Below are 22769 nucleotides of genomic sequence, written 5' to 3'. Positions count from 1 at the left end.
CAAAATACTATTTAAATAAAAACTTAAATAAAATTTTATTTCAAAACTACAACCAAAGAAGGAAGAATTTACATGTTTTTTCATATATTATCATTATATATATTATTTGGTATGATCCAAAAGACTAAGAATTTACATATTTTTCCCTTGCAAAATATGTCTATTATTTGTATTTCTAAACAAAAATCATCAAAATATTTGAATATTATAACAACCCGACCCATAAGCCACACAGACCAAGTGTGTCGGGAGCTTCAAATGTCAACACGAGTCCTTTCAGCACGCTTTGTTCTAACTTGTGAAAAAGAATGTGCACATTGTTAACTTCAATAAGTCTATTCAATCCACCATGGGTTGTTGCAGATTGGCTATGATATCAACTCTAATACCCTAACCCGCAAGCCACGGAGACCGATTGACCCCATAATTCAACACGCTTTGTCCTCATCCACGTGCACCCTGGGAACCTAGAGTATATATTCAACAAATTATTGCTATATATTCAGCATATTTCAAATAATAATCATGATATCAAAATATTATTTTTAACTTATTATTGCAATATATTAGACATATTTCAAATAATGTCCAACATGATATCAAAATATCATGGTTAACATATTATAGCAATATATTTAGCATATATCAAATAATAACTTAATACGATTATGAACTAAAAATTAAAATACTTACATTTTCAGCTTTTAGTGATTCAATCCAATCATCACCGAGATATGATTGCTGGAAAAGACCTTTTCACTCATCCAATATCTCTTCCTCCGTCTTTTCACGGGAATTATTTTTAAGCTCAAGAGAAACCATGAACTAAAAAAAAAAAAGAGTAATAATAGTTAACATATGATTAAACCAACATTTAAACATTAATTGAATAAGCAAATTCAAATTAAGAGCACAATATATTATACTAATAAATTCAACATCGACATAAAACAAAAGAACTTACACATATATTCGAGGAAATGCAGAATTTCTTCATTGGTTTCTTCTCATTCTTAGATATTGTATACTCGGATCGATTGAGATACGCACCGAACATATCCACTTCCATGTTCGATACGTCCTTTCCAAAACTTAGAGTTTGGATATCATACTTGTATAGAAACAAGTATCCATCGTTGTATACAATATCCCCCCAATCATCCCCTGTTGGACAATCGAATAACAAGGCCCACCTCACCATTTCTTCCTCCTCATCAGTCAACTTACATGATTGAAAAATATCAATCGGTGACTCATATGATGAAGAGGAGATTTCAGATGGCAAACCAAAACCATGGTGGACATCTTCGGATTCTCTTAGAGGGGAATCTGAAACAATTTTCCTCGACAAATCTTTCAAATTTGATTCAGGAACTGAATCACTAGTGGATGTTGGGTTTGGATCTTGTGATTGTTTTTCAACAAATTCACAATATTTCTGGGAATAAAGAACAATGTTATATATATGGATTAAAAGGGTGAAAGCAATAATAATAATAATAATAATTAAAAAAAATTGGACAATCATTACTCTTGGATTTGTGGAAGAAATGCCGCTTGGATTGAATGATTGCGAGCTTGCTTTCCATTTTTTGGATCCAAAGGAAAAAGGATATTTTGTTGAAAACTCTTCTTGGACAACTTTAGCTTTTTTAGATATGAGTTCAATTACTTTTCTTCGAACAATATTCTCTTTTTCAGTTGCTTTTACGGGGGAAGCCGAAGCAATTTCTCTCAACAGATCTTCAAACTTTGATTTTGAATCTCTACAAACCCCTGAATAACCCAAATACAAACAATCAAACTCAAACATAAGCCAAAAAGATGCGACCAAACAACTCACCGCCTCCTATTCCCTCACAAACATCGATATACAACTTTTGAAGTAAATCCAATTTTACTCAATTTATAGTGGACAATACACATTCTTTATGTATTTAACACCTGAAATTACTAGTATAAATACCTGATTTGATCGCCCCCAGACGTAAATCATTATGATCGAACTGGATCATCAAATTCTTATGTTTTTATGTGTTTTTTTTATTTTCTAATTTTCGCCACATAATCGACCAGAGGTTCTAAAGCCTCACAAGATAAAAGGCCAAGAACCAATCAACATACACAACATAGAGGAAAATTGAGGGAGAAATAGAACAATGGAGGAAAATACCAACGAGAGAGAAGAAGAAAGGGGAGTGAGAGATCAATTGGAACGGCTGCGCCTACACACTTACACACACACATATATATATATATACTTAGGGTTGGATTAGAACCAACGGACAAGATTAAATCCCTTGATCGGATGGTCATAACTCAGATTTGCATTAGATCGGGTTTGGATGAGTTAGGCCACATAAATTAGGCCTATTATTGAGTATTGGTCTTCGGATTATTTTTGGGCCTCATATTTAAATCTTACGACTAAAAGATAAATTCAATAAAAATAAATTTCTAGTTTATGAATGAAACTAATTATGTGAGGCAAAAGGCCATGCGACATGATGTAATATGCAATACTCCGGTATTTTGCGTAAGTCTAATTAATAATAAATGAAATTAGACACTCATTTATGTGTTCTCTTTTAATTACCCTAGGTTCCTACGGTCCGATGATAATGGTGTTGAATTCTTTAGCCATTTCGAATGAGTATTGGAATTTAAGGGATATGGCGAAAGATAGACAATGCATGCAACTTACCCTTACAATCCACTTATGAAATATGTTGTGCGGTCCTACACTCGAAATGTCTTTTGAATGTTCCAAGAACAATACCAGCGTTCATTCCAAAATAGGACACAATGCTTGGATGCAAAACCAAACATACATGGTCTTCCATTGTGAAGAAGGCGCAGACCAACATTTGGTGAAATTGGATTTCATAGGATTAATCTCGTTGATTGATATCCATTGGATCAATCATTAAATTCGATCCTACGGCTATAGAAAAATAAGTATGGTGTTGATGGTTTTATAACATCAGAACCCTAAAAGGAGCCATAATGTTATCATGTACTCCCTCCGTCTTGGGATAGATGAAACTTTTTATTTTCTTCTTCGGTCCCCTTAAAGATGACCATTTTCTATTTTTAGAAAACTTATTCCTCTTGAATATATTTAACAAATATAAATCAATTTAATTAAATTTTCAATATCTTACCCATAGGACACACTCAAATTCCTTTTATTTCTATATATTTCCTCGTTAAACAAATATTTTTATCAATATTTAAAACTCCTTATGTTTTATAAAATTAATTTTAATCTAATTATAAATAAATAAATAAATTTTTTATTTATTTGTATTAATATAAAATTTTATTCTCTAAAAAATGATATAGATATGGTATATATTTTATTGAGTTATAATACTAAAGAAATTTAAAATATCAAAAATACTACTTATATAAAAAATAATAAAAATAATATCATAATTTATTATTAATAATTTATTAAGACTTTAACCAAACGGTCATCTTTGACCTGGAAAATGAGTATATAGTAAGTGAAAATATATAATTAATAATCACTCCAAATTAGCATTAAAATTAATATTAAAGCCATAGTTTATTTAGAATATAATATTAAAGGATTATCATTATTATTTTATTAAATAGACATTTAGGGTGCAGAGAGAATAAAAATACAAATAAGTGATATAAAAAATAGAGTTTGAGAGAAAAATAAAAATAAAAATCAATCGAAAAATATAAAAATAAAATAAAATTACAAAATAAGAATGGATTGATTTAGAGAGACCGTGTACTGCAAGTAAAAAAGGAAAAATAAATCTATTATCAGAGAAAACGATGAATTAGATAAGAGTGGGTTTGGAGAATTATTAAAAAATATTATTTTATTTAATTAGTTATTTTTTATTGAATAATAATTTAAATGTATTTATATGATATTGAGATAATATATTTTAAAACAAAATTATGAAAGTTAAAAAATAAAAAAAATAAACGCATACTACAGCCGTTTTTTTTTTTATTTCCCTTCATTCCTTTACCAATGTGAGAGAAATAAAAATAGGAATTGAAAAATTATTCATTTGTCAAATTTCAATCCCCGTACTTAAACAAACAAAAATAAAAATAAAAATATTATTTTTATTCTCATTTCTTTGTACCAAATATAATTTCACATATCAAATAATATTTTTATATTATTTATATTATTTATACTTTTAAAATATTAATAAATATTTATACGTTAAAAAGGATAAAGATGGAAAAAAATTTAAATATTATTTTCAAATTTGAAAACTACAAGTAATAAAATAAATATAATTAATTTATTGTGGCATATTCTATAAAGAATATACCTTTTCTATACTCTATTTAGCATTTTATTTCAATAGTTAGTAAAGAATTAATTGAACAATAAATTAGCTTACTATTTAAAAAATGTGAAATGAAAAAAAAAAAAAGTAACAAATTAATATGAATGTATGAAAATAGATTATAGTAAGTAAATTATATTTGTCATGTGTAGAGTAGATATGGGAATACCAAAGATTTTTAATTTATAATATATCTTAATATAGTTTGCATAATGTAATTTATATAGTCTGAAGATTTCTATTGACACAAAAGAGAATGCGTCTCGGGACAAAATATCGAAGAACAAATCATATGGCATGCTCACTCACTTCAATTCAATATTTTTGATGATACAAAATTAATGATGCAATATGAAATAATAAGTTTATTAGACTCATTGTCAGTTAAATAAATACAAGATGCAATAGAGACTATTAGAGTAAGTTGTAATCCTTAAATTAGAAAGAATATGTCATTAAAAAAAAAATGTGATCGAATTCGAACAACTATACATTTTTCTAATTTCCCCTGCCCTAATCTACTCTCACAGACACTTAAGTTTATAATTTCTTTTTGAAATCATACTTAAATTTCGTCCTGAGTTCGCCCATTTTTCGTGTTTGTTGAGCAGCAACAACCTTGGCCTTCTCTCTTATGATATCAAGGTTTTGATTTTCCGGTTGAAGAAGAATCTGAGCACAAATTTTTTTCCTCTTTGAATCCAGTACCTCTAATTTTCCAATTTGTTGGAAAACTCCGGACAAATCACAAGGCCAATACTCCATATAGAACATGGAAAATATTCCACAACTATGGAGATCTGGTTGTTCAACTTGGTAGGGTAACTCGAACGGAAAATCTCCACTCCAACGTGCATCTGGATATAACATATTTGCAGCAGTTCGAAAATATCTAAACAACCTATTGAATATTACGGAGTCATTTTTCCATGCATTCGAAGCTTTCAAACTGTTGAAATAATAGATTTTTCGATGCACAATGGAAACAGAGAACAAAACCCAATGTCCTGAGCGGCAGAATGGGAAAAAATACTGCAATAAAACATTAGGAAAATTATAAGTAAAATAGTTAAGTAGTATAATCGGGTATAATGAGTAAGTTATTTCAGCAATCAAAATATTTTGGTTAACATATTATTGCAATATTTTCAGCATATGATATCAAAATATTATATCTAACCTATTATTTGCAATATATTTAACATATTTCATATATTACCCAATATGATATCAAAATATTATGGTTAACATATTATAGCAATATATTTAGCATATATCAAATAATAACTCAATACGATTATGAACTAAAAATTAAAATACTTACATTTTCAGCTTTTAGTGATTCAATCCAATCATCACCGAGATATGATTGCTGGAAAAGACCTTTCCACTCATCCAATATCTCTTCCTCCGTCTTTTCACAGGAATTATTTCTAAGCTCAAGAGAAACCATGAACTAAAAAAAAAGAGTAATAATAGTTAACATATGATTAAACCAACATTTAAATATTAATTGAATAAGCAAATTCAAATTAAGAGCACAATATATTATACTAATAAATTCAACATCGACATAAAACAAAAGGACTTACGCATATATTCGAGGAAATGCAGAATTTCTTCATTGGTTTCTTCTCATTCTTAGATATTGTATACTCGGATCGATTGAGGTACGCACCGAACATATCCACTACCATGTTCGATACGTCATTTCCAAAACTTAGAGTTTGGATATCATACTTGTATAAAAACAAGTATCCATCGTTGTATACAATATCCCCCCAATCATCCCCAGTTGGACAATCGAATAACAAGGCCCACCTCACCATTTCTTCCTCCTCATCAGTCAACTTACATGATTGAAAAATATCAATCGGTGACTCATATGATGAAGAGGAGATTTCAAATGGCAAACCACAGTGGACCTCTTCTTCGGATTCTCTTAGAGGGGAATCTGAAACAAATTCCCTCAAAAAATCTTCCAAATTTGATTCAGGAAGTACTGAATCACCGATAGATATAGGGTTTGAATCTTGTAATTGATTTTTAACAAATTCAGAATAATCCTGGAAGTAAAAAACAAGGGAAAAACTATGTTATACTTATTGAGAAGGTGAAAGCAAATAATAGTAATAATTAATAAATTGTCAAATCACTTACTCTTGAATTTGTCGAAAGAATGCTGCCTCCACTCAATGGTTGCGAGCTTGTTGTCGATGTTTGGGATTCAAAAGAAAAAATATATTTTGTAGAAAAATCTCCCTCGACAACTTTGGCTTTTTTGGTTATAGGTTTAGTTACTTTTTTTTGAACTATTTGCAACTTATCAAGCACTCCTTTTTCCTCTACTTCTTTACCCTTTCCGCGGAGAGATACTTCTAAAATGTATAAAATGATTAGTAGCAAATATGTGCATATATATATATATATATATATATACATATACCTATTTAAATATATATATATTACAGAAAAACTTGAATTAATTATATATTAATTAATAAATAAATTAATTTGAAATTAAATGAATATAGGTAAGCATTTGTTTACCTGCCTATTAAATTTCAGGAGTATTTATGACCTTAACTAAATGAAAAAATTATTCTTACCAAACAATTAGTTTACATACTTAATGTTTTTTGGTGGAACAAATTTTCATAAATATTATTTGAAAATTTACAATAGATAATATATATTTTATTCACAAAAAATCAATAATTTAATATAAAATATTATTTTTTATATTATAAATATAATTTCTCATACCTAATATAAAAAAACACATTCATCCAAAAATTAAAATAAAATATGATTCAAATTTCAAAATGCATATATATGGTTAGATATTTTCTGTCGAAAGCTTAAACTTATTAAAGAATAATTTCATGAACTTTGCATAAAAAGTTAACAATAAAGTAGAAATAAGCTATAAAAATATAGTATATAAGAAGAATAAAAAAAAAAATTATTATTATTATGAGGTAAAATATTTTATAAATTTTTTTGAAATAGACGCGTGTCAATCTCGGACTTGATTTTTATTTTTATTTTTAAAAAAGGCTAAATTCGAAAGCTAGCTTTTTGGAAACATAATAAATTCATAGACAGCGACGCGTGTATAAGGCAACAAAATAAAAAAGTTTATATGTATTGAATTGATACGGGGAAAATCTATACGGTGCACAAATTTATTGTGAATTTGATACAAATATATAACTACTCATAAAAATAAATAAATGAATAATGCTATTTTACCAGATTGAATTTTTTTTTGTTGTTGAGATCTTCCCATCTTCAGGTTTCGAAAAAGAAACAAATATTTGATAATTACTGGTTGAAAGGTTGGATGAATTTGATATGAATGACAAATTTGAGTCCAATTTCAAGAGTTTTATAGAAAAATTAATCTGAAAATTGAGTCTAAATGTGAAAAGGTCTATCACCTACACACATTAATGCTGATAAGTAAATTAATAAATAACTTTATTATTATTATTACTATTATATCACACTTTAAAAAGAAATGATATGTTATTACTATTATTACAACTTTGTGAGATATTCTCACTATCTAGATATTGAAGAAAGATGACAGTAATTAAATATTGAGTAACAATTATGAAATTAAGAAAAACAAATATGACTATTGAAATCACCATGAGGATTGGTGTATTTATTACTCCAGTCCCGCGAGGGATGAATCATTTTATTAGGGACACGGTTTTTTTTAGGGAGCTTATTAATAATAAGTTATAATATTAATTTATTATTTTTTATATGAATAATATTATTGGTATTTTAAAAAAATTTAAGATTATATCTCGAAAAAATATATGCAATATGGATATCATAGATAATAAAATTTTATATAATACAAATAAATAAATAAATAAAATATTTTTATTTATTTATCATTACCATAAATTAATTTTATAAAAAATTGAGGAGTTTTAAATATAGATAAAAAAAATTATGTTAATTGAGGAGAGAGATAGAAATAAAGTGGTTTTGAATAGTTCCTACTAAGTTTAATTAAATTAATTTATATTTGTTAAGTATGTTTAACATTGATAAAATTACTAAAAATGGAAAGGAGTATCTCTTGTGGGATCATACAAAAAAAAAAAAATAGGTCATCTGTGGCGGGACGGAGAGGGTATTTCATTTTACTTTATATTATTTTTATAGATGAAAATAAACAATTGCTATAATATTAAAGAAGAAATAATAGCTATCCCGTAACAAATGGCATGGTGGTGTGGAGATAGGGGTGAACTTGTGACCGTGTTTGGCCGAAGATTTATTCAGTGCACACTCGAAATGACTTTGGGTTTCCACGTTCTAGAAAAAGAAAAAGAAATAATAATTTTGAATAATATATGTATTTATACATGAACAAGCCCACACAAATGAGCAATTACTAGAATGCAATTGCATGGAATTGAATATGAAACGAAGAAATTAGTAAAAATATATTAAGCTAATATGATTACATTTTGAGACAAACACCAACATTTAAATACAAAACTTTCTTTATCGAGTAATTCTTATTCGTCTTCCCAAAGGTCTTTTACATGTGATATGTAATATAAAAGTTTTACAATTACATAATAATTATTATAGTAAAAACAAAGTGAACACACAATATATATATATTCTATTAACTCACAAAAAATTAATAAATATATAATAATAATTATTTATTTATTTTAAAGACTGATTTTTCCATACTTAATATAAAAAATATATATATATCTATGAAAAAAAAAAATCATCCAAGTGAACACACTTGTTACAGCATTTATTACATGTCAAACAACAAAATTTACATGTTTAATTGTATATAATTTTAAAGAATATCATTAAATGTATATGAGAGGGGAATGGGAAAAAATTAATAATAAATAGCATTTTGAAAATTATGAAATGGCAAGCAATAAAAGATTTAATTATTTTTTATTTCAAATTCTGAAAAAGAAAAGAAGAAATGGATTTCATATATGGGAGGTACCATATAAATTCAGGTTAATAAGGAATCAAATTAATCATATGCTTACTATTTAAAATTTTTAAAAATCGAAACAAAAATGTGACAATGAAAATAAAGTAACTAAATAAGTCATCTTAAATTTTATTTGCCAAATAAAGTGTGAATTTGGATATACTACGGATTTTCACCTATTTCAATAGTAAATTAAAAAATATACTCTCTCCGTGACAAACACCCTGCAACATTTTCTGTTTCGTATGTTCCAAACATCATACAATATTTCCAAAATATAAAATAATTAATTATACTTAATCTCTAACCCACCTTTTATCCCCTCACATCATTCAAATAAAAAAATAAAATATATATTTCTCTCTACATCGCATCACCTAATTTATAAATTATCCTACTTAATACTACCCACCTAAAAATTCGTGTCAAAAGCAAATGCTGTACCTTATTTGGGACGGAAAGAGTATTATGATAAAATATATATATATATATATACAAATTTCTCCTATAAATATGTCTTGTAACATTGCAACGTGAAATCATAAATTTATTTAATTTCTTATTCGCCTTCACTACTATATTTTGTCATTAGGAAGTAGCAATTCCTCCTAACTATAAAAATTTTATATTTCCTCCATCCAAATTCTATTATCCTAAATCATATTTACACAATTTTTTTAGGTAAGTATATATTTTTTTTTATATATAGATTAACAATTTTACCCTTTGTAGTAAGGTAGTCAAAAACATGTTCAAATAAAAATGATAAATTATTTAAGGGTAAAAAAATAAATTTTTATATAGAAAATGAAATAGAACAATAGTTATTGGTCATACAAAATAAGAAGGTAAAATATTAGTCTGTGAACAGAAGAAATATCTTTTTACTTTTTTATATTTTTTTATTTTCTTTTATATCTTTTTACTTTCGATTGTATCCTTAATAATGTTAGCTCCAAAGTATAATAGGAGCACGGTAGTTGACGATCCAAACAATGTTGAAGACTCCAATAATGGCTAAGGAGAGCAATTTTCATGCTTAATCCGAAAATATTTACCTATACCGATTTTAATTTGCATTATAACACAATTTATATCCTTCCACAATATATACGAAGAATTCTAATGATGCAAGAAAGTGTAGAGGAATGTGTCTTCGATGAACTAATTAGCTTCGTTATATATAAATGAGGCTAATGAAAAAATGCCGGAGCATCAAAGACTATTCAAATGGCGCGCCCCACCCCTTTATTTCCAATTATTTTTATTCGATTTATCATTAGCGAGATAAATGCAAGATGCATTGAAGATTGTAGTAGAATAAATATCAATGTGAAGATAATATTGGGGCAATGGAAATGTTAAGGTTCTCGACAATATTGAGCCATGTCGATGGGAACTAATTCAAATGATGGAAAATATCATACAAGCGACTAAGGAGGCAAAAGCTAATATTAGGGAATATTGACATTAGGTTGGGGGCGCACACCACTTGATATAGTCTTCGATGTTTTAGCATTTTATGTCAATCTCGTTTGTAATGAAGCTAGTTAGTTCGTCGAAGACATATTCCTCTGCGTTCTCTTTTGCATCATTAGAGTTTTTATATACACGGCTCGCATCATATAAGCCACACTGGATATTGGTCGAAATTTTTGGATTAAGCATGAAAAATGCTTTGGCCTTGGTCCTCTATGAGTATTATGGTGTCACTTTTTTAGTACGGTAATAATATGCTTCTGTATTTTTGGTATAAAAAAAAATATATCAAAAGTTACATTACAAAATTTCAATATCATAAGTATGAATAATGAATTTATAAATACCAAAAAATTTTATACAGGTCAAGATAAATAAAAGCATCCCATTAATGAATTTCCTCTCACATATTTTAAAGGTAAATTATAGCATCCGGAGCCTCTATATGTCTGGTATAATAATCATCTGTGTCGTCGGTGTTGATTTGGCGCTGACATGGCTGATCTATCAACACCACCTAAGCTAGAAGTGGATTTTCTCGAAACTAAAAAAAAAAAAAAAAAAAAAAAAAAAAAAAAAAAAAAATTACAAATTACATAAAAAATTTCAAAATTAAAAATTAAAAATTCATAAATCAACATCGGCAAGAAGACTATTTCGGCCAAATTTTTGCAGGCTCCACTTACTGCACTGAAACAACTAGAGGTCATGTACAAAATTTAAAAAAAACAGTTTATTCTATTTTTAATCATTACTATTTAATATGGAAAAATATGATAATTACTAAAGTCTTATCACCGAATGTTTTGTGATAAAGAGAATTCTCGATGTCAAGTCACCGACATCGGCATTAACATCTTTACACAATGTCAAAAATTACATAACATATATATATGTTGAAGTATGTATATAGTTAGTTATGTAAGTAAACCATTCGATACTCAGGAGGACAAAAGCAAAGCCGAGCAATGTAGCACGAAGACGACGAGAAAGAAAATCGAGCAAAGTAGCTACACTTGCTCGACATGGTCAGTGATCACATCAGGGCACGATTGAGCCTGAAGCAGCTCCAGCCGGGCGAAGGGTGGCGCAAATTGCAATATGTAGTCTTCATCTACAACCAAACACATTTTTCACACAACCACGCGACATTTTAGAATATAATCCGACCAACGATATAAATATATATATATATATAGATATATATATATATAACTGGAAGGTGCTTACTCTCTTTGACCGTCCCATAAAGCCAGCACAAAACCTCGTCTGCGAAAGCTAGGCATACCCCACCCTGCAAGGAATAAGACGATCCAATCAGGATAGTTTGCTCATTTTGACACATTATGGAAAATGATGTTGCAAAATGTAAGAAACTCGGGTTGCGAATCTCAAAGTGATAAGGCTAAAACAAATTGTCTGGAGCATCGAATGGGACTACAAAAGATACCTGCCAGTAACCTTTCATCTTCACTCTCTGGGTTATATCTTTGGTTCTTAGACGTTCTGTACGGACAAGTCGGCCAGTGTCATCCCTGTATTAAGGAAAGACCAATTAAAGGGCGGGACAACATATTATTCATCCAGGATCGATCAGAAATTAAATATGACTAGGAATTAGACAAAAAGTTGTGTCATACCTAAAACCAATCACAATATACGGCACGCCAGCAAGGAATGACTGGATCTGAGGAATAGAAGTTGTACAAAAGAAAAACGGAAACACGAAAACAAGTTAGTTAGAATATATTGTATGGTGAATTTTATATAAAGAAACAAAGCAGGACAGATTTTATTGGAAGAAAAGGGTCATAAAGAGGATTTATAGTGAAATTAGTATTCTCCATGACAATAGCAGTCAAGAAATTGGATAATCACGAACACAAAATCTTCACAAGTTCATTAAAAGTCTGATTGCGATGATTACAATAATGAATCTTTGCTGACATAAGTAACAAACTGAGCAGACAACATTTTAGGTTATATCACCTCTTCTGATTAGGAAAAATGAGTGTATGAGCAAGATTACTACATTTTCGGTAGACAAGACAAATGCTATTTCACAAATAAATCAGGACGAACTAGATTATTCAACAAATGCCGAAACTTCATACTTGAAAATGAATTAGTTCCCATTATTGAATTCAGGACACAAATCTTATCGCAGCGAAATCAATCAGTCATAGTATCCTCAGTACTTACATCTCCACTGTCCTTTGGCAAAGTAACAATGTTAACTAAGGTGACCGACAGTAAACAGTATATCATATGCCATTGCTGAATGACTGACACCAAGTTTATGAACAAGCCAACAAGTATATCGATAGGTACCAATCAAGCGGTTTCTTCACACTAAAGAAGATATATACTAGAAAACGTCAGGTAATGGCACAAAATTGGAAAAAGGAAACACAGATTCCTATTAGAAAAAGAGTCCATTAGGTTTTTTCCATGTAAATGGAAGAAAATCCAAGGAAAATGCAGCAATGAACATTACCCAGAACTTGAGCAGTTTCTCCCTCTCATATCTTTCCTCGGTACGATAATTTAACTGTAAAGCCACAAGTAAAACAGATATATAGATTTAGCCTGGTTGTGACAACAGAGAGGGAGAGAAGAAAAGTTCCATGAGTGCCAACCTCGCGACTTGTTTTTAGCTCTATATAGAATCTTCTGCCATCATCAGTTGAATCACAGCAGTCCATTTCAGCACCCATGAGAATTCGATGAGCTCCTAATTTGGTTTTAATAACAGAACAGTATTCAACATTAGCATCAACATGATGAATCCCTTCTCCATCTGATCTTCTTGGGTCTTCGGTTGCAAGAGCCTCAAAGCAGTAGCCCCAGTAACATCTAAGTAAAAAGGGGACGAAAACAATATAACAAATAAAATTTCCAAAAACGATAAGAGAAACTGAATGTAGTAAGCACTACATAACATTTTAGACTAAAAATCATAGAACTATGACCTCAGACAAGCCTATTGGTGCATAGATATCCAAGACTTTGACAAGCTCAAACAATAGCTCCAAATTTTGAGAATATACTGAGCTCTATACACCGTGCAATTTTAGCCTTGTTTCTCACTTATAAACCAATTCTAAATCCAAGGGGTCTAATATCACTGTTTCCTGCCTCTCAGATCTAATTTTCCATAAGCCAAGGAGTAAAGGAAGATCATGACAGCCAAGATAACATATTCCCAAAAAATTTCAGCAAGAGGCCAAATAAAAGATGAACATCAAACAAATACTATACATACACCCAAATTTTCTCATTATCAAGTAAAATCTTCAATACAGGCAAGCCTTTAGTCAGTAGTTAGCTACCTTTCTCAATTTATACACCCAGGCCCAGCCAAACAAATTAGGGTCAAGTATGGCACAGAAAGTTTCATACACATCCAATATATATATATATATATATATATAATGTACCTTCGGCGATCAACTTCAGTTTGCGGCCTTTCTGGCAATTTATGAACATCAAGATAAACTACTCCCTTCCTTTTATGCACTCCCATTTCCCAAGGTTCATTCCTGATATATGCAGTAGCCAGAATCTAAAAAAAATAAATAAATTTATTATTAGTATAACTTGAAATTTATCTACAGCCTCTTTCAAATTACCGAAACAATAAATCCGGAACCCTACACTCCTCTGAAGCTAGGTTTTGATAGTTGGCTATGCCTTGCGTAAATACAGTTGCCTCCACAAACTTGATTTATAATTGTCCATTGCTAGGCAATGAGCAATGGATGAAAATATTGAATACATATTATAAGCAACTCGCCTCAATATTATACTATAAGAGGAAAGTTGAAATTTATACAGCCACAACTCAAACACTATAGCATAGGAAAATATAAATTTTATAAATTATAAAATATAAAAAGTATACGACAATGATATAATAATATACTCCAAGGTTGAAACCCCACCAAGGCAAAAAGTATTAAACTTTGGAAACATCAATCCATGTAGACGACCCAGTAGTACAGAACAACATACTGATCGCTAGTAAAAAAGGAATGAGATCTAGTATAAAGCATCCTATTTCTGTTTATACACTATAACAATAATCCTCCAGATTCCACAACACTTCATTGTTGCTGTTGTTTCTAATATTTTCAAAATAAAGTAACTCATACTGGATTCCACAATGTAGAATAAATTTAGCATAAGTGAGTCATGGCAGGAGAGGATTCAAATAAGGCTCAACTGAAAGGAGAGGACATTTGAGTGATGACCGATCCGTCTCAATTTACAAAAAGCCTCAGTACTGTAGATTGTAGAAGGAAAGCCAACTAACTCTCAGGCTCATCTCTTTGGAAAAATAAGATAACCTCGATTGCAAATGGGGTTCCCAAATTTACAAAACTTGACTAATTCCATTTTACAAATTAAGTTCCCAAATTTCATTTCCTGTTTATTAACTCAATAGGAACTTTTTGAACTTATCATATGTAATATATGCAGAAGAATTCTCTGTTTACCATATCAAATAAAAAAGAGTTCATTAAAACCAAATGTGAATTTTGTGGTAAAAGGATTGACACAAGCCTAGTGCAAAGATGCCCAAAACCAGATTCCTGTTGTCAGATTTTATATAAATGCTCTGGGGAGTTTTCTCCAACATGTAAGGAAGGACTGTATAGCTATTACATCTTTTTCTTTTTCTTTTTTTTTTAAATCAAAGAAAAGATTGAGAACAAAAATATTTGCATGATTTATTTACCAACTTAGAAGTGGTCAGTATTCTAACTAAAGCCTGTCAAAAACCAGATTAAACCTTATTAACATATGTAGCTTAATTGAGAGAGTATCTCCTATCTTGATATGATTTTAAGAAATCATTAGGAAAAATAATTCAGACCATGTATTGATTATAAGGGTGATATATATCCTTGTAAGTTGGGAAATAATATTCTCAAGCTTTTAAGCTCATTCATATATCTAAACTCTTGAAAATGGGAATTTATTGTCCATAAGGTTTTTTTTCTAAGAAAAAAATGATACTACGCAGAAAAATATTGTTCTAGATCTTTGTAGTTACTAGTCATCTGGAGCCAATAATGAATTCAAGGAAACAAAAGTAGAAACAATTAAGCATAGTCAAAGGAAACAAGAATTACCTTGTTAAGGTTGTTACGATACGTCTGTAGAGAAGAATTAGACAAAGAAAATCAAAAGTTAATCATCAAATGCATCTTGATAATATGCATCAAAATTGAGTATAATATATAATCTTACCACAAAGTGCATGTTTTGAAGAGGTATATTTTTATTTCTTATTGTGGCTAGAAGGTCACCAAAGCCTTGAGAACCCAGGTCTGGTACACGCAAGAAGAATAGGCAACATTTAACAATTGATTATTGCTAATAATATTGGAAGCACAGAGCACTATAACAGAAAGAGATTTATTGAAATGTGCAATTTCATGCAGCATACCTTTCTTCTCAGTGAAAGTATCAAAACCTTGATTGAGGTCAGTCCCAACATCTTCCGTTATAAGCCGCTTAAATAGCCTCTAAGAACATGATGAGACAAAATATCCAGATAAGCAAGAAATAAGAATCCTGCAAAACTATGAGGAAATAGAAAAGAGAGACTCACCAAACTGCGATCATCAAAGCAGACCTCCCCACCTTCTACCCGGCTCAAGCAAGCAAGTTCACATGGCTGTGGACAAAATAGTCATTCCAAAATGGATCAAATAATGGAATATTCTTCTATTTTAATGATGAAACTAAATTATGTACTGCAACATGTAAGAAGTACCCTCCCAAGCAAAATACTGAAGCATAACTTTTGGTTATGCAACCTTTTCTACATGTTATTGTTTCCTTCCATTTGTGTCACTATAGAGAGGGGAGTTGAAGAAGAAGGAGCCAAGAGTAAAACGCCCCACATATTCCAGCTTAAATTATTCAAGCTTGGTTAAATTAGGAATGTATAACAGAGTTAAGTCGACTAAGTACAAACACTATTTGTAAAATGCCAATTAGGAAATCTCAAATTTCATTGTAACGGCTTCCAATAGTTATTACGTAATACATATAGAGTGAGAAAGAGAATCCTTAATTTTGTTTCAATAAATGTTTTTCTAGCAATATGCCATTTCATTCTCTCATCCAACTTCAACATTAAGATGCGACTAACAAGTAATGCTTTATTGTAGCATCAACAAGTGCTGAAGAGAATGCAGAAAAGGCATAACTCTAGGAGCTGAAAAATCCGGCTGTTGAGAATACCAGAAAATCACAGTACTCTAGATCGCAAGAGCTCTGCTCAAATAAAAATACATGCTAAAAAAGGCAACTACACAAAGTGCTTCACTATGAACTAACCAATTCGAAACCAAAATAATTAAAAGTTAACAGTGCTCTACACATTTTGTAAATAAAAAGCTTCAACTTAATGAAACAATCGACAATACGGTACCTCCTGGAATGCAATGGCTTTTCTGGCTAATGTTTCTTCACTCTTTGAGAATTTCAACTCTGAAACAAACCGTTCATCGCGATGACCATTAAAGAATTTCGAACCATAACCTTGTCTCTGCGGGTAAGGGCCAGGACGTGGAAGGAGACCTGGCCCTCTATCATTCCAACGCCCACGTGCAAAACCTCCTCTTGTGTGGTTGTTTGTGTTGCGGACAGGTGGCAAAACTAGTATAACAGAGAAAGAGCAACGGAATCAACGCACGTGAGATTGTGTAAAGGAGACCAACCTCTATAACCAGAAGGCGAACATTATTAACTCATTCAACGAAATACTGTACATTTGTCAACCTAACCCGTCAGTACATCCCTTCGCTATGAATACATCCAAAACAACATAATTAATTACAGACTAGTTTGCTTGCATCGATATTCGGCCCAGATCTCCAACGAGTATAACAGTTCCAACTTTGAATACACTACCAATACCATAAAGCCAGTTCAATACAGTTACTAGAATACAGATATAAGTATGTCTCAATCCACATGTGAGGAAGGGATCAAACCCAAATAACAAAAATCATGGGGAAAAGAACACGACACACTTGTAAACACAAGTTTTCCAGGAAGACAAATAGTATACTTGTGGTAAGCTAATTCTAAGCTGAGAAAATGCTTACAAAGCTAGCAATTTGATTCTAAACTAGCAAAAACACATGCTTTTAGCTCAACTGGAAGAAGAATGACACAAAACCAAAACCTCAATCCAAGGGGCTTCAAACTCCACATAGAAATTATTACAAAGAAAGGAAAAAGAAAACGAAAAAGATGCATACTGGGTACGGCGTAGGTACTGTTGGAAGGTGTGTTGACGTAATCCTCATTATCAGACCCGAACAGATCTTTATCCTCAACCTCCTCGTCGTTCTCATCATAGTGCGAACCCCTATCGTCGTTGAAATCGTAATTATCGTTATTAACGGGAGACGATCTCACCTCCCCAAAATTGGCGTCGTTGTCCTCCTCCCCGCTGCTGCTGCGATTGGAGGATGAGGAGGCTGAAGAAGAGCCATCGGAGGAGGAGCGTCCAGTGGAAGAAGACGAAGCTGAGGAAGAGGAGGATGAGCTCTGCTGCTTCTGTTGCTCCGATGGCGGCTCCCTGTCCTGCTCCTCATCGCCGTCGTTGTTGTTCTCGTCCTCTTCGTCGGATTCTCCGAACAGATGCAATGCCTGCCTGGCGAAGTCCATAGTGCCGACGGCCGATGCTACTCCGCAGCTCTAAGTCCACCACCGTAATCGCGGCGACGGCGACGGCGACGGCGATATTTTCGCTTGATTATGTTGCGTAGGTTTACACTTCTTTTCTTCTTTTTTTCCCTGTGCCCAAAACTAACAAATGAGAAATGCTCTACTGCAACTTTGCACTTCAATTCAATTAGGAATTCACCCAAAATAGAATTAAAATAAAAAAATAAAAAATTAATTAATTAATTGTGCTTTATATATTTTTGTAACCGTGTTGGTTCAACTATTTCTGATTTGTATGAAAATTATAAATATATATTGTTAATAGTATAATATAAAAAAATTATGTTTTATATTATTAATTTTATAAAATACAAAATGAATATACTTAATTAAATTGATTTTATTTTTTTCATTTAAATAAAAATTTATAAAGAATTAAAAGAAAATTCTTTTTTTGTTGTTGTTGTCGTCTATTTCAATTATTTTTTTAATTTAAATATATTTATTTTATTGTTTTATTATTCTTTAAAAAAATAAAATTTCTATCTTTCTCTGTATTTTTTATATTTTTTTATGGAGTATTTGATGCGATAATAACAGCAGTGTAAGGGTTTGTTTGTTTTGATATGAAATTTGAATGTGAGTTTTGAATTCTAATTTAAATAATATGTATTTTGAACTTATTAATAGTCTATTCTTTTAATATTTTAAATTAAAATTATATTATTATTTTATATAATTTTTAATAAAAATATATTATTTTTAAAAAAAATATCATATCAAAATATTATTTAAATAAAATCACAGTATCTAATATTCTATTTTAAATTAATTGCAAATTACAATAATAATAATAATAATAATAACAAAACCCTAGTATTCATGGGGTACTAATTATTTTGCTTATTACTATTATTTAGCAATTTAAAAATAAAATAAAATTGAAATTATTAACTTAAGGAGGACTTAAATCGAAAATGCATGAAGAAGGAGGAGTTGAAATGATATTACCGGAACATATTTATTTGCGAAATCTTAAGTTGTGAAGGCACAACAGAAATGGTTGCACATGAAGAGAAAGAAGGAGCGCCATTGACAGAGAGTATGGTTGAAGGAACGGAGCATTGGAATGAATCATCTATCAGAATCCATAGCCTTCCTTCCCTCATTGATGTTTAGTCTGAGGTCGAGATCGAAATCTGTCTTTTAGGTTTGTTCCATCGGAGTCGTAGGGGGATTGATTTTATTGTATGCTGTATATCCGGTGAAATTTTATGCCAACTATCGTTTCAACATTTCTGGATTGTCTGGAGCAATGATGAGCGAAGAGCTCACCGAGATCGAGGGCCAGATCTCTGATTATTTTCGCGCTCTCTCGTAAGTTCTATTGCTTTGTTTTTGAAATGGCGATGAATTTTGATGGTGATACTGATACATAATATAGAGAGAGATTTATCGATTGATTGTATACATTTTTTTTTATATATATTTGGATGTATATGTATGCTTTTATGCGAAGGAGGGCACTATTAGTCATTCATCCAACTGAATATTTCTTTGATCAAATAATGTAGAAATGGATTCCAGAAATTGGAGAAAATCAAGGACGCCAATAGGCAGAATCGGCAACTGGAAGAGCTCACGGACAAGATGCGCGAATGTAAGAGGTATTTGGTTAATTGGTTCGATCAAACTCAATTGTGTATATTAGCTGCATTGAGTTATGGAATTTCTGAGTTTTTTCATTTCTTAAACTATTTGCATGTTAGCAAATGCAGCATTTGATGATATTACCTTGTTATAAGAGAAAGGTTTCACATAGAAACTATCAGATGACATTGTGATTTCAGGAATGAACTGTAGTAGTAGTTAAATGTGATGGGAAAAAAAATACTGCTTTGGGCTCTTCACATGTTAGAAACAAATTTGGGTTATCCCAGTGCCTTGACATGGCCATATTTAGATTGTATCCGACAAAACTTCAACATCCGGCCACAAGTTACAACTATAGGGGTGTGTTTGCCTGTGGTTTTGATTACTTTTAGTGTTTTGAGTTGTTTTTTATATGTGAAAATTTTATTCCTAACTGATGGCTTGAGTATGATTACAGTTGAGAAAGTAGTATGCATCTTTACTTCTCCATTTTTCTTCGAGTAATTTCTGTAAAACAAGAGCTTCATGGATATTGGATTCGATACTGATTGCAGCCCCTGAGGCATTAAGTGTGTTCGTTGCAAGTTGAAACATAGCTGAGGTGATCTTTACTATGTTTGAAACAATTTCAAACTGTTCTCCTCAAACTAGCATAATTTTCATGATACATACTGGTTATTACAAAAAATAAAAATGAGAGCTGTGGATGAACCATCTGGGCTACCTTTTTAGCTTGAAAGGATGATTCCTATTGAGGCATACCACGTGTATTCTACATGCATTTGAAATGTACAAGGAATGATGTATGAGGTGTTTTCTTAGGCTTATTAAAGAGTTTGATCGAGCGATAAAGGACTCGGGGTACAAAAATGACCCGGACATGAGCAAGAAGCTTAATGAGAAGAAACAATCCATGGTAATCTATATTCATTCAGTTCCTTCACTCATAAAGAGTTGCTTACCCTTTTATTTAGGTTTTTAATGTGACCTTTTCTGCAGATCAAAGAGTTGAATTCTTATGTTGCCCTCAAAAAGCAGTAAGTCTCTTCTGAGTAAGCATAACTGGCTTGCCATGGTGCAATTTTTACTAGTCCTAGTTTTACAATGTTGCCTTGTTTGTTTCCTTGATCCTTGGTGAATTAGTCTCTTTGATTTCGGTGTGTCTTTTTCAGAACATGTCAATTGGAAGTCTCTGTCTTAGCATACCTTAGGAGCAAACTCCGCTCATTGTATTCTTAATTTGTGGATTTATTTTCATTCAAAAACTTAAAGGCAGGACACAATTATAATAATATGAGCCATCTATCTTAAACTTGTAGTTTGAATTGATGAATCTGCATCACTACTGTGGCAGATATACAAGTACTCTTGAGAACAAGCGAGCAGATATTTTTGAAGGCCCAGGTGAAGGACTTCCAGAAGACAATGCTATGCATGCTTCGGGTAAGCACTTTCTTGTCGTCTGTGAGTGGAATGACAGAATCTATTCAGGTTCATTGATCTCTTGATTTTTGTTGGTGCCTTAAGGTGTTTCTACTATGCCTAATATTTGATTATGACAACCGGTTGTCCGATATGTTTATGTTTTGAACATGCCAATTGCATTCCTTGAAAATACTAATGGCTTTCTTATATCTAAGTACAGGTCAGATTACTAAAAGTAAGACTACATATACAGGAATACCACAAAACTGAAATGCAAAATAAAATACGATAATTTTCACAAGATTCATAAGTTCTTTTATGTCTAAACAAAATGGAATATTCTAACATAAACATCATTAATGTGAATTTAGGAATAGAGGAAACAATGCAAAGCAGAGCTAGCTAGAACCATTCCGACACGTGCTTGTCAATTATCAATTGAATTCCATATGAACTTGTGATGTACAATTGCAGCTATAATTAGTTATGAAAATATAACCATGACCTCTCAAAAATTAATTCAGGTTTATGCTGTATTTGCTATTTGTAACTTACCAGTTTCTGAGATGATGTCTTTTCCACTAATATTGCGCGACTTCAATTTCTTTCACATGTTCGATGTTCCTTCATCTTTATTGCGACTTGCCTTAGTTTTGAGTTTCAATCCATCTCCTCCAGCAAATTGTTCCTTATAAATTCTATACGTGATCCTGCAGAAATGACAAATCAACAATTAATTGATCACGGACATCAGATGATGGATGAGACTGATCAAGCAATTGACAGGGCCAAAAAGGTATGCATTAGAAAGTGAAACTGCTTGGTGTTATTTGTCATTGGATCAAATGAAACTAGCATCTAATATAGTGTGATTTCAAAAAGATATACTTAGAACCGATATTAAATATTAATGTAATTAAACTAGAATCATAGCACTCTGAGTAGGAACTTACTGGAACTGAACAAATGTAAAATAGTACAATATTAGGAGAAATTATAATCGAAACATAAGATTCAATGAGCTTGTGCAATTTAGATAAACAATGTCAATTACAAAATCTAACTTTAGGACTTCAATATCATGCTGAAAATGATATACGTCAATTCAAAACGTAATCCATCAATCCTTTGTGTGGCAGGTGGTTCATGATACCGTTAATGTTGGA

The 22769-nt window shown here is 31.0% G+C and overlaps 3 protein-coding genes across 3 annotated transcripts; 1 reads left to right on the top strand and 2 right to left on the bottom strand.

Moving 5' to 3' along the window:
• Window positions 1-82: 82 nt before the first annotated feature.
• On the bottom strand, window positions 83-2211 carry LOC127243507 (uncharacterized). Its single transcript, XM_051263565.1, has 5 exons — window positions 1967-2211; window positions 1532-1776; window positions 965-1438; window positions 694-825; window positions 83-467 (listed from the first exon to the last, which is right to left on the bottom strand). The coding sequence occupies exons 1-4, from the start codon at window positions 2013-2015 to the stop codon at window positions 757-759; spliced, it is 837 nt and encodes a 278-aa protein (XP_051119522.1). The 5' UTR covers window positions 2016-2211; the 3' UTR covers window positions 83-467; window positions 694-756.
• Window positions 2212-11559: 9348 nt separating this feature from the next.
• LOC127243499 (NAD-capped RNA hydrolase DXO1) lies at window positions 11560-18690 on the bottom strand. The gene is made up of 13 exons (XM_051263551.1): window positions 18114-18690; window positions 17279-17505; window positions 16451-16516; window positions 16286-16364; window positions 16087-16166; window positions 15969-15992; window positions 14271-14395; window positions 13470-13686; window positions 13328-13381; window positions 12471-12517; window positions 12281-12365; window positions 12061-12124; window positions 11560-11944 (listed from the first exon to the last, which is right to left on the bottom strand). Exons 1-13 carry the CDS (start codon window positions 18523-18525, stop codon window positions 11841-11843), a joined length of 1584 nt encoding a protein of 527 aa, XP_051119508.1. The 5' UTR covers window positions 18526-18690; the 3' UTR covers window positions 11560-11840.
• Window positions 18691-19541: 851 nt separating this feature from the next.
• On the top strand, window positions 19542-22471 carry LOC127243291 (novel plant SNARE 11-like). Its single transcript, XM_051263237.1, has 6 exons — window positions 19542-19902; window positions 20100-20192; window positions 21001-21094; window positions 21178-21215; window positions 21533-21621; window positions 22320-22471. The coding sequence occupies exons 1-6, from the start codon at window positions 19841-19843 to the stop codon at window positions 22415-22417; spliced, it is 474 nt and encodes a 157-aa protein (XP_051119194.1). The 5' UTR covers window positions 19542-19840; the 3' UTR covers window positions 22418-22471.
• The last annotated feature ends 298 nt before the right edge of the window (window positions 22472-22769 follow it).

The sequence above is a fragment of the Andrographis paniculata genome, unplaced genomic scaffold (assembly GCF_009805555.1).
Source record: "Andrographis paniculata isolate CXL003 unplaced genomic scaffold, ASM980555v1 Contig95END, whole genome shotgun sequence".
NCBI lineage: Eukaryota > Viridiplantae > Streptophyta > Magnoliopsida > Lamiales > Acanthaceae > Andrographis > Andrographis paniculata.
Note: the sequence above shows the minus strand (reverse complement) of the source record. Positions and strands in the feature narration are given on the sequence as shown.

Excerpts from the sequence above, each read along its gene's own strand:
- LOC127243291 (XM_051263237.1), top strand. The coding sequence starts at position 19,841 with ATGATGAGCGAAGAGCTCACCGAGATCGAGGGCCAGATCTCTGATTAT. Across the intron at positions 20,193-21,000 it reads AAGATGCGCGAATGTAAGAG|GCTTATTAAAGAGTTTGATC; the intron begins GTATTTGGTTAA and ends GTGTTTTCTTAG. Across the intron at positions 21,095-21,177 it reads ATGAGAAGAAACAATCCATG|ATCAAAGAGTTGAATTCTTA; the intron begins GTAATCTATATT and ends CCTTTTCTGCAG.
- LOC127243507 (XM_051263565.1), bottom strand. The coding sequence starts at position 2,015 with ATGATCCAGTTCGATCATAATGATTTACGTCTGGGGGCGATCAAATCA. Across the intron at positions 1,439-1,531 it reads TTTCTTCCACAAATCCAAGA|AAATATTGTGAATTTGTTGA; the intron begins GTAATGATTGTC and ends CTTTATTCCCAG. Across the intron at positions 826-964 it reads GCATTTCCTCGAATATATGT|TTCATGGTTTCTCTTGAGCT; the intron begins GTAAGTTCTTTT and ends TTTTTTTTTTAG.
- LOC127243499 (XM_051263551.1), bottom strand. The coding sequence starts at position 18,525 with ATGGACTTCGCCAGGCAGGCATTGCATCTGTTCGGAGAATCCGACGAA. Across the intron at positions 13,687-14,270 it reads ACTGAAGTTGATCGCCGAAG|ATGTTACTGGGGCTACTGCT; the intron begins GTACATTATATA and ends CTTTTTACTTAG. Across the intron at positions 12,518-13,327 it reads AGAAACTGCTCAAGTTCTGG|ATCCAGTCATTCCTTGCTGG; the intron begins GTAATGTTCATT and ends TCTATTCCTCAG.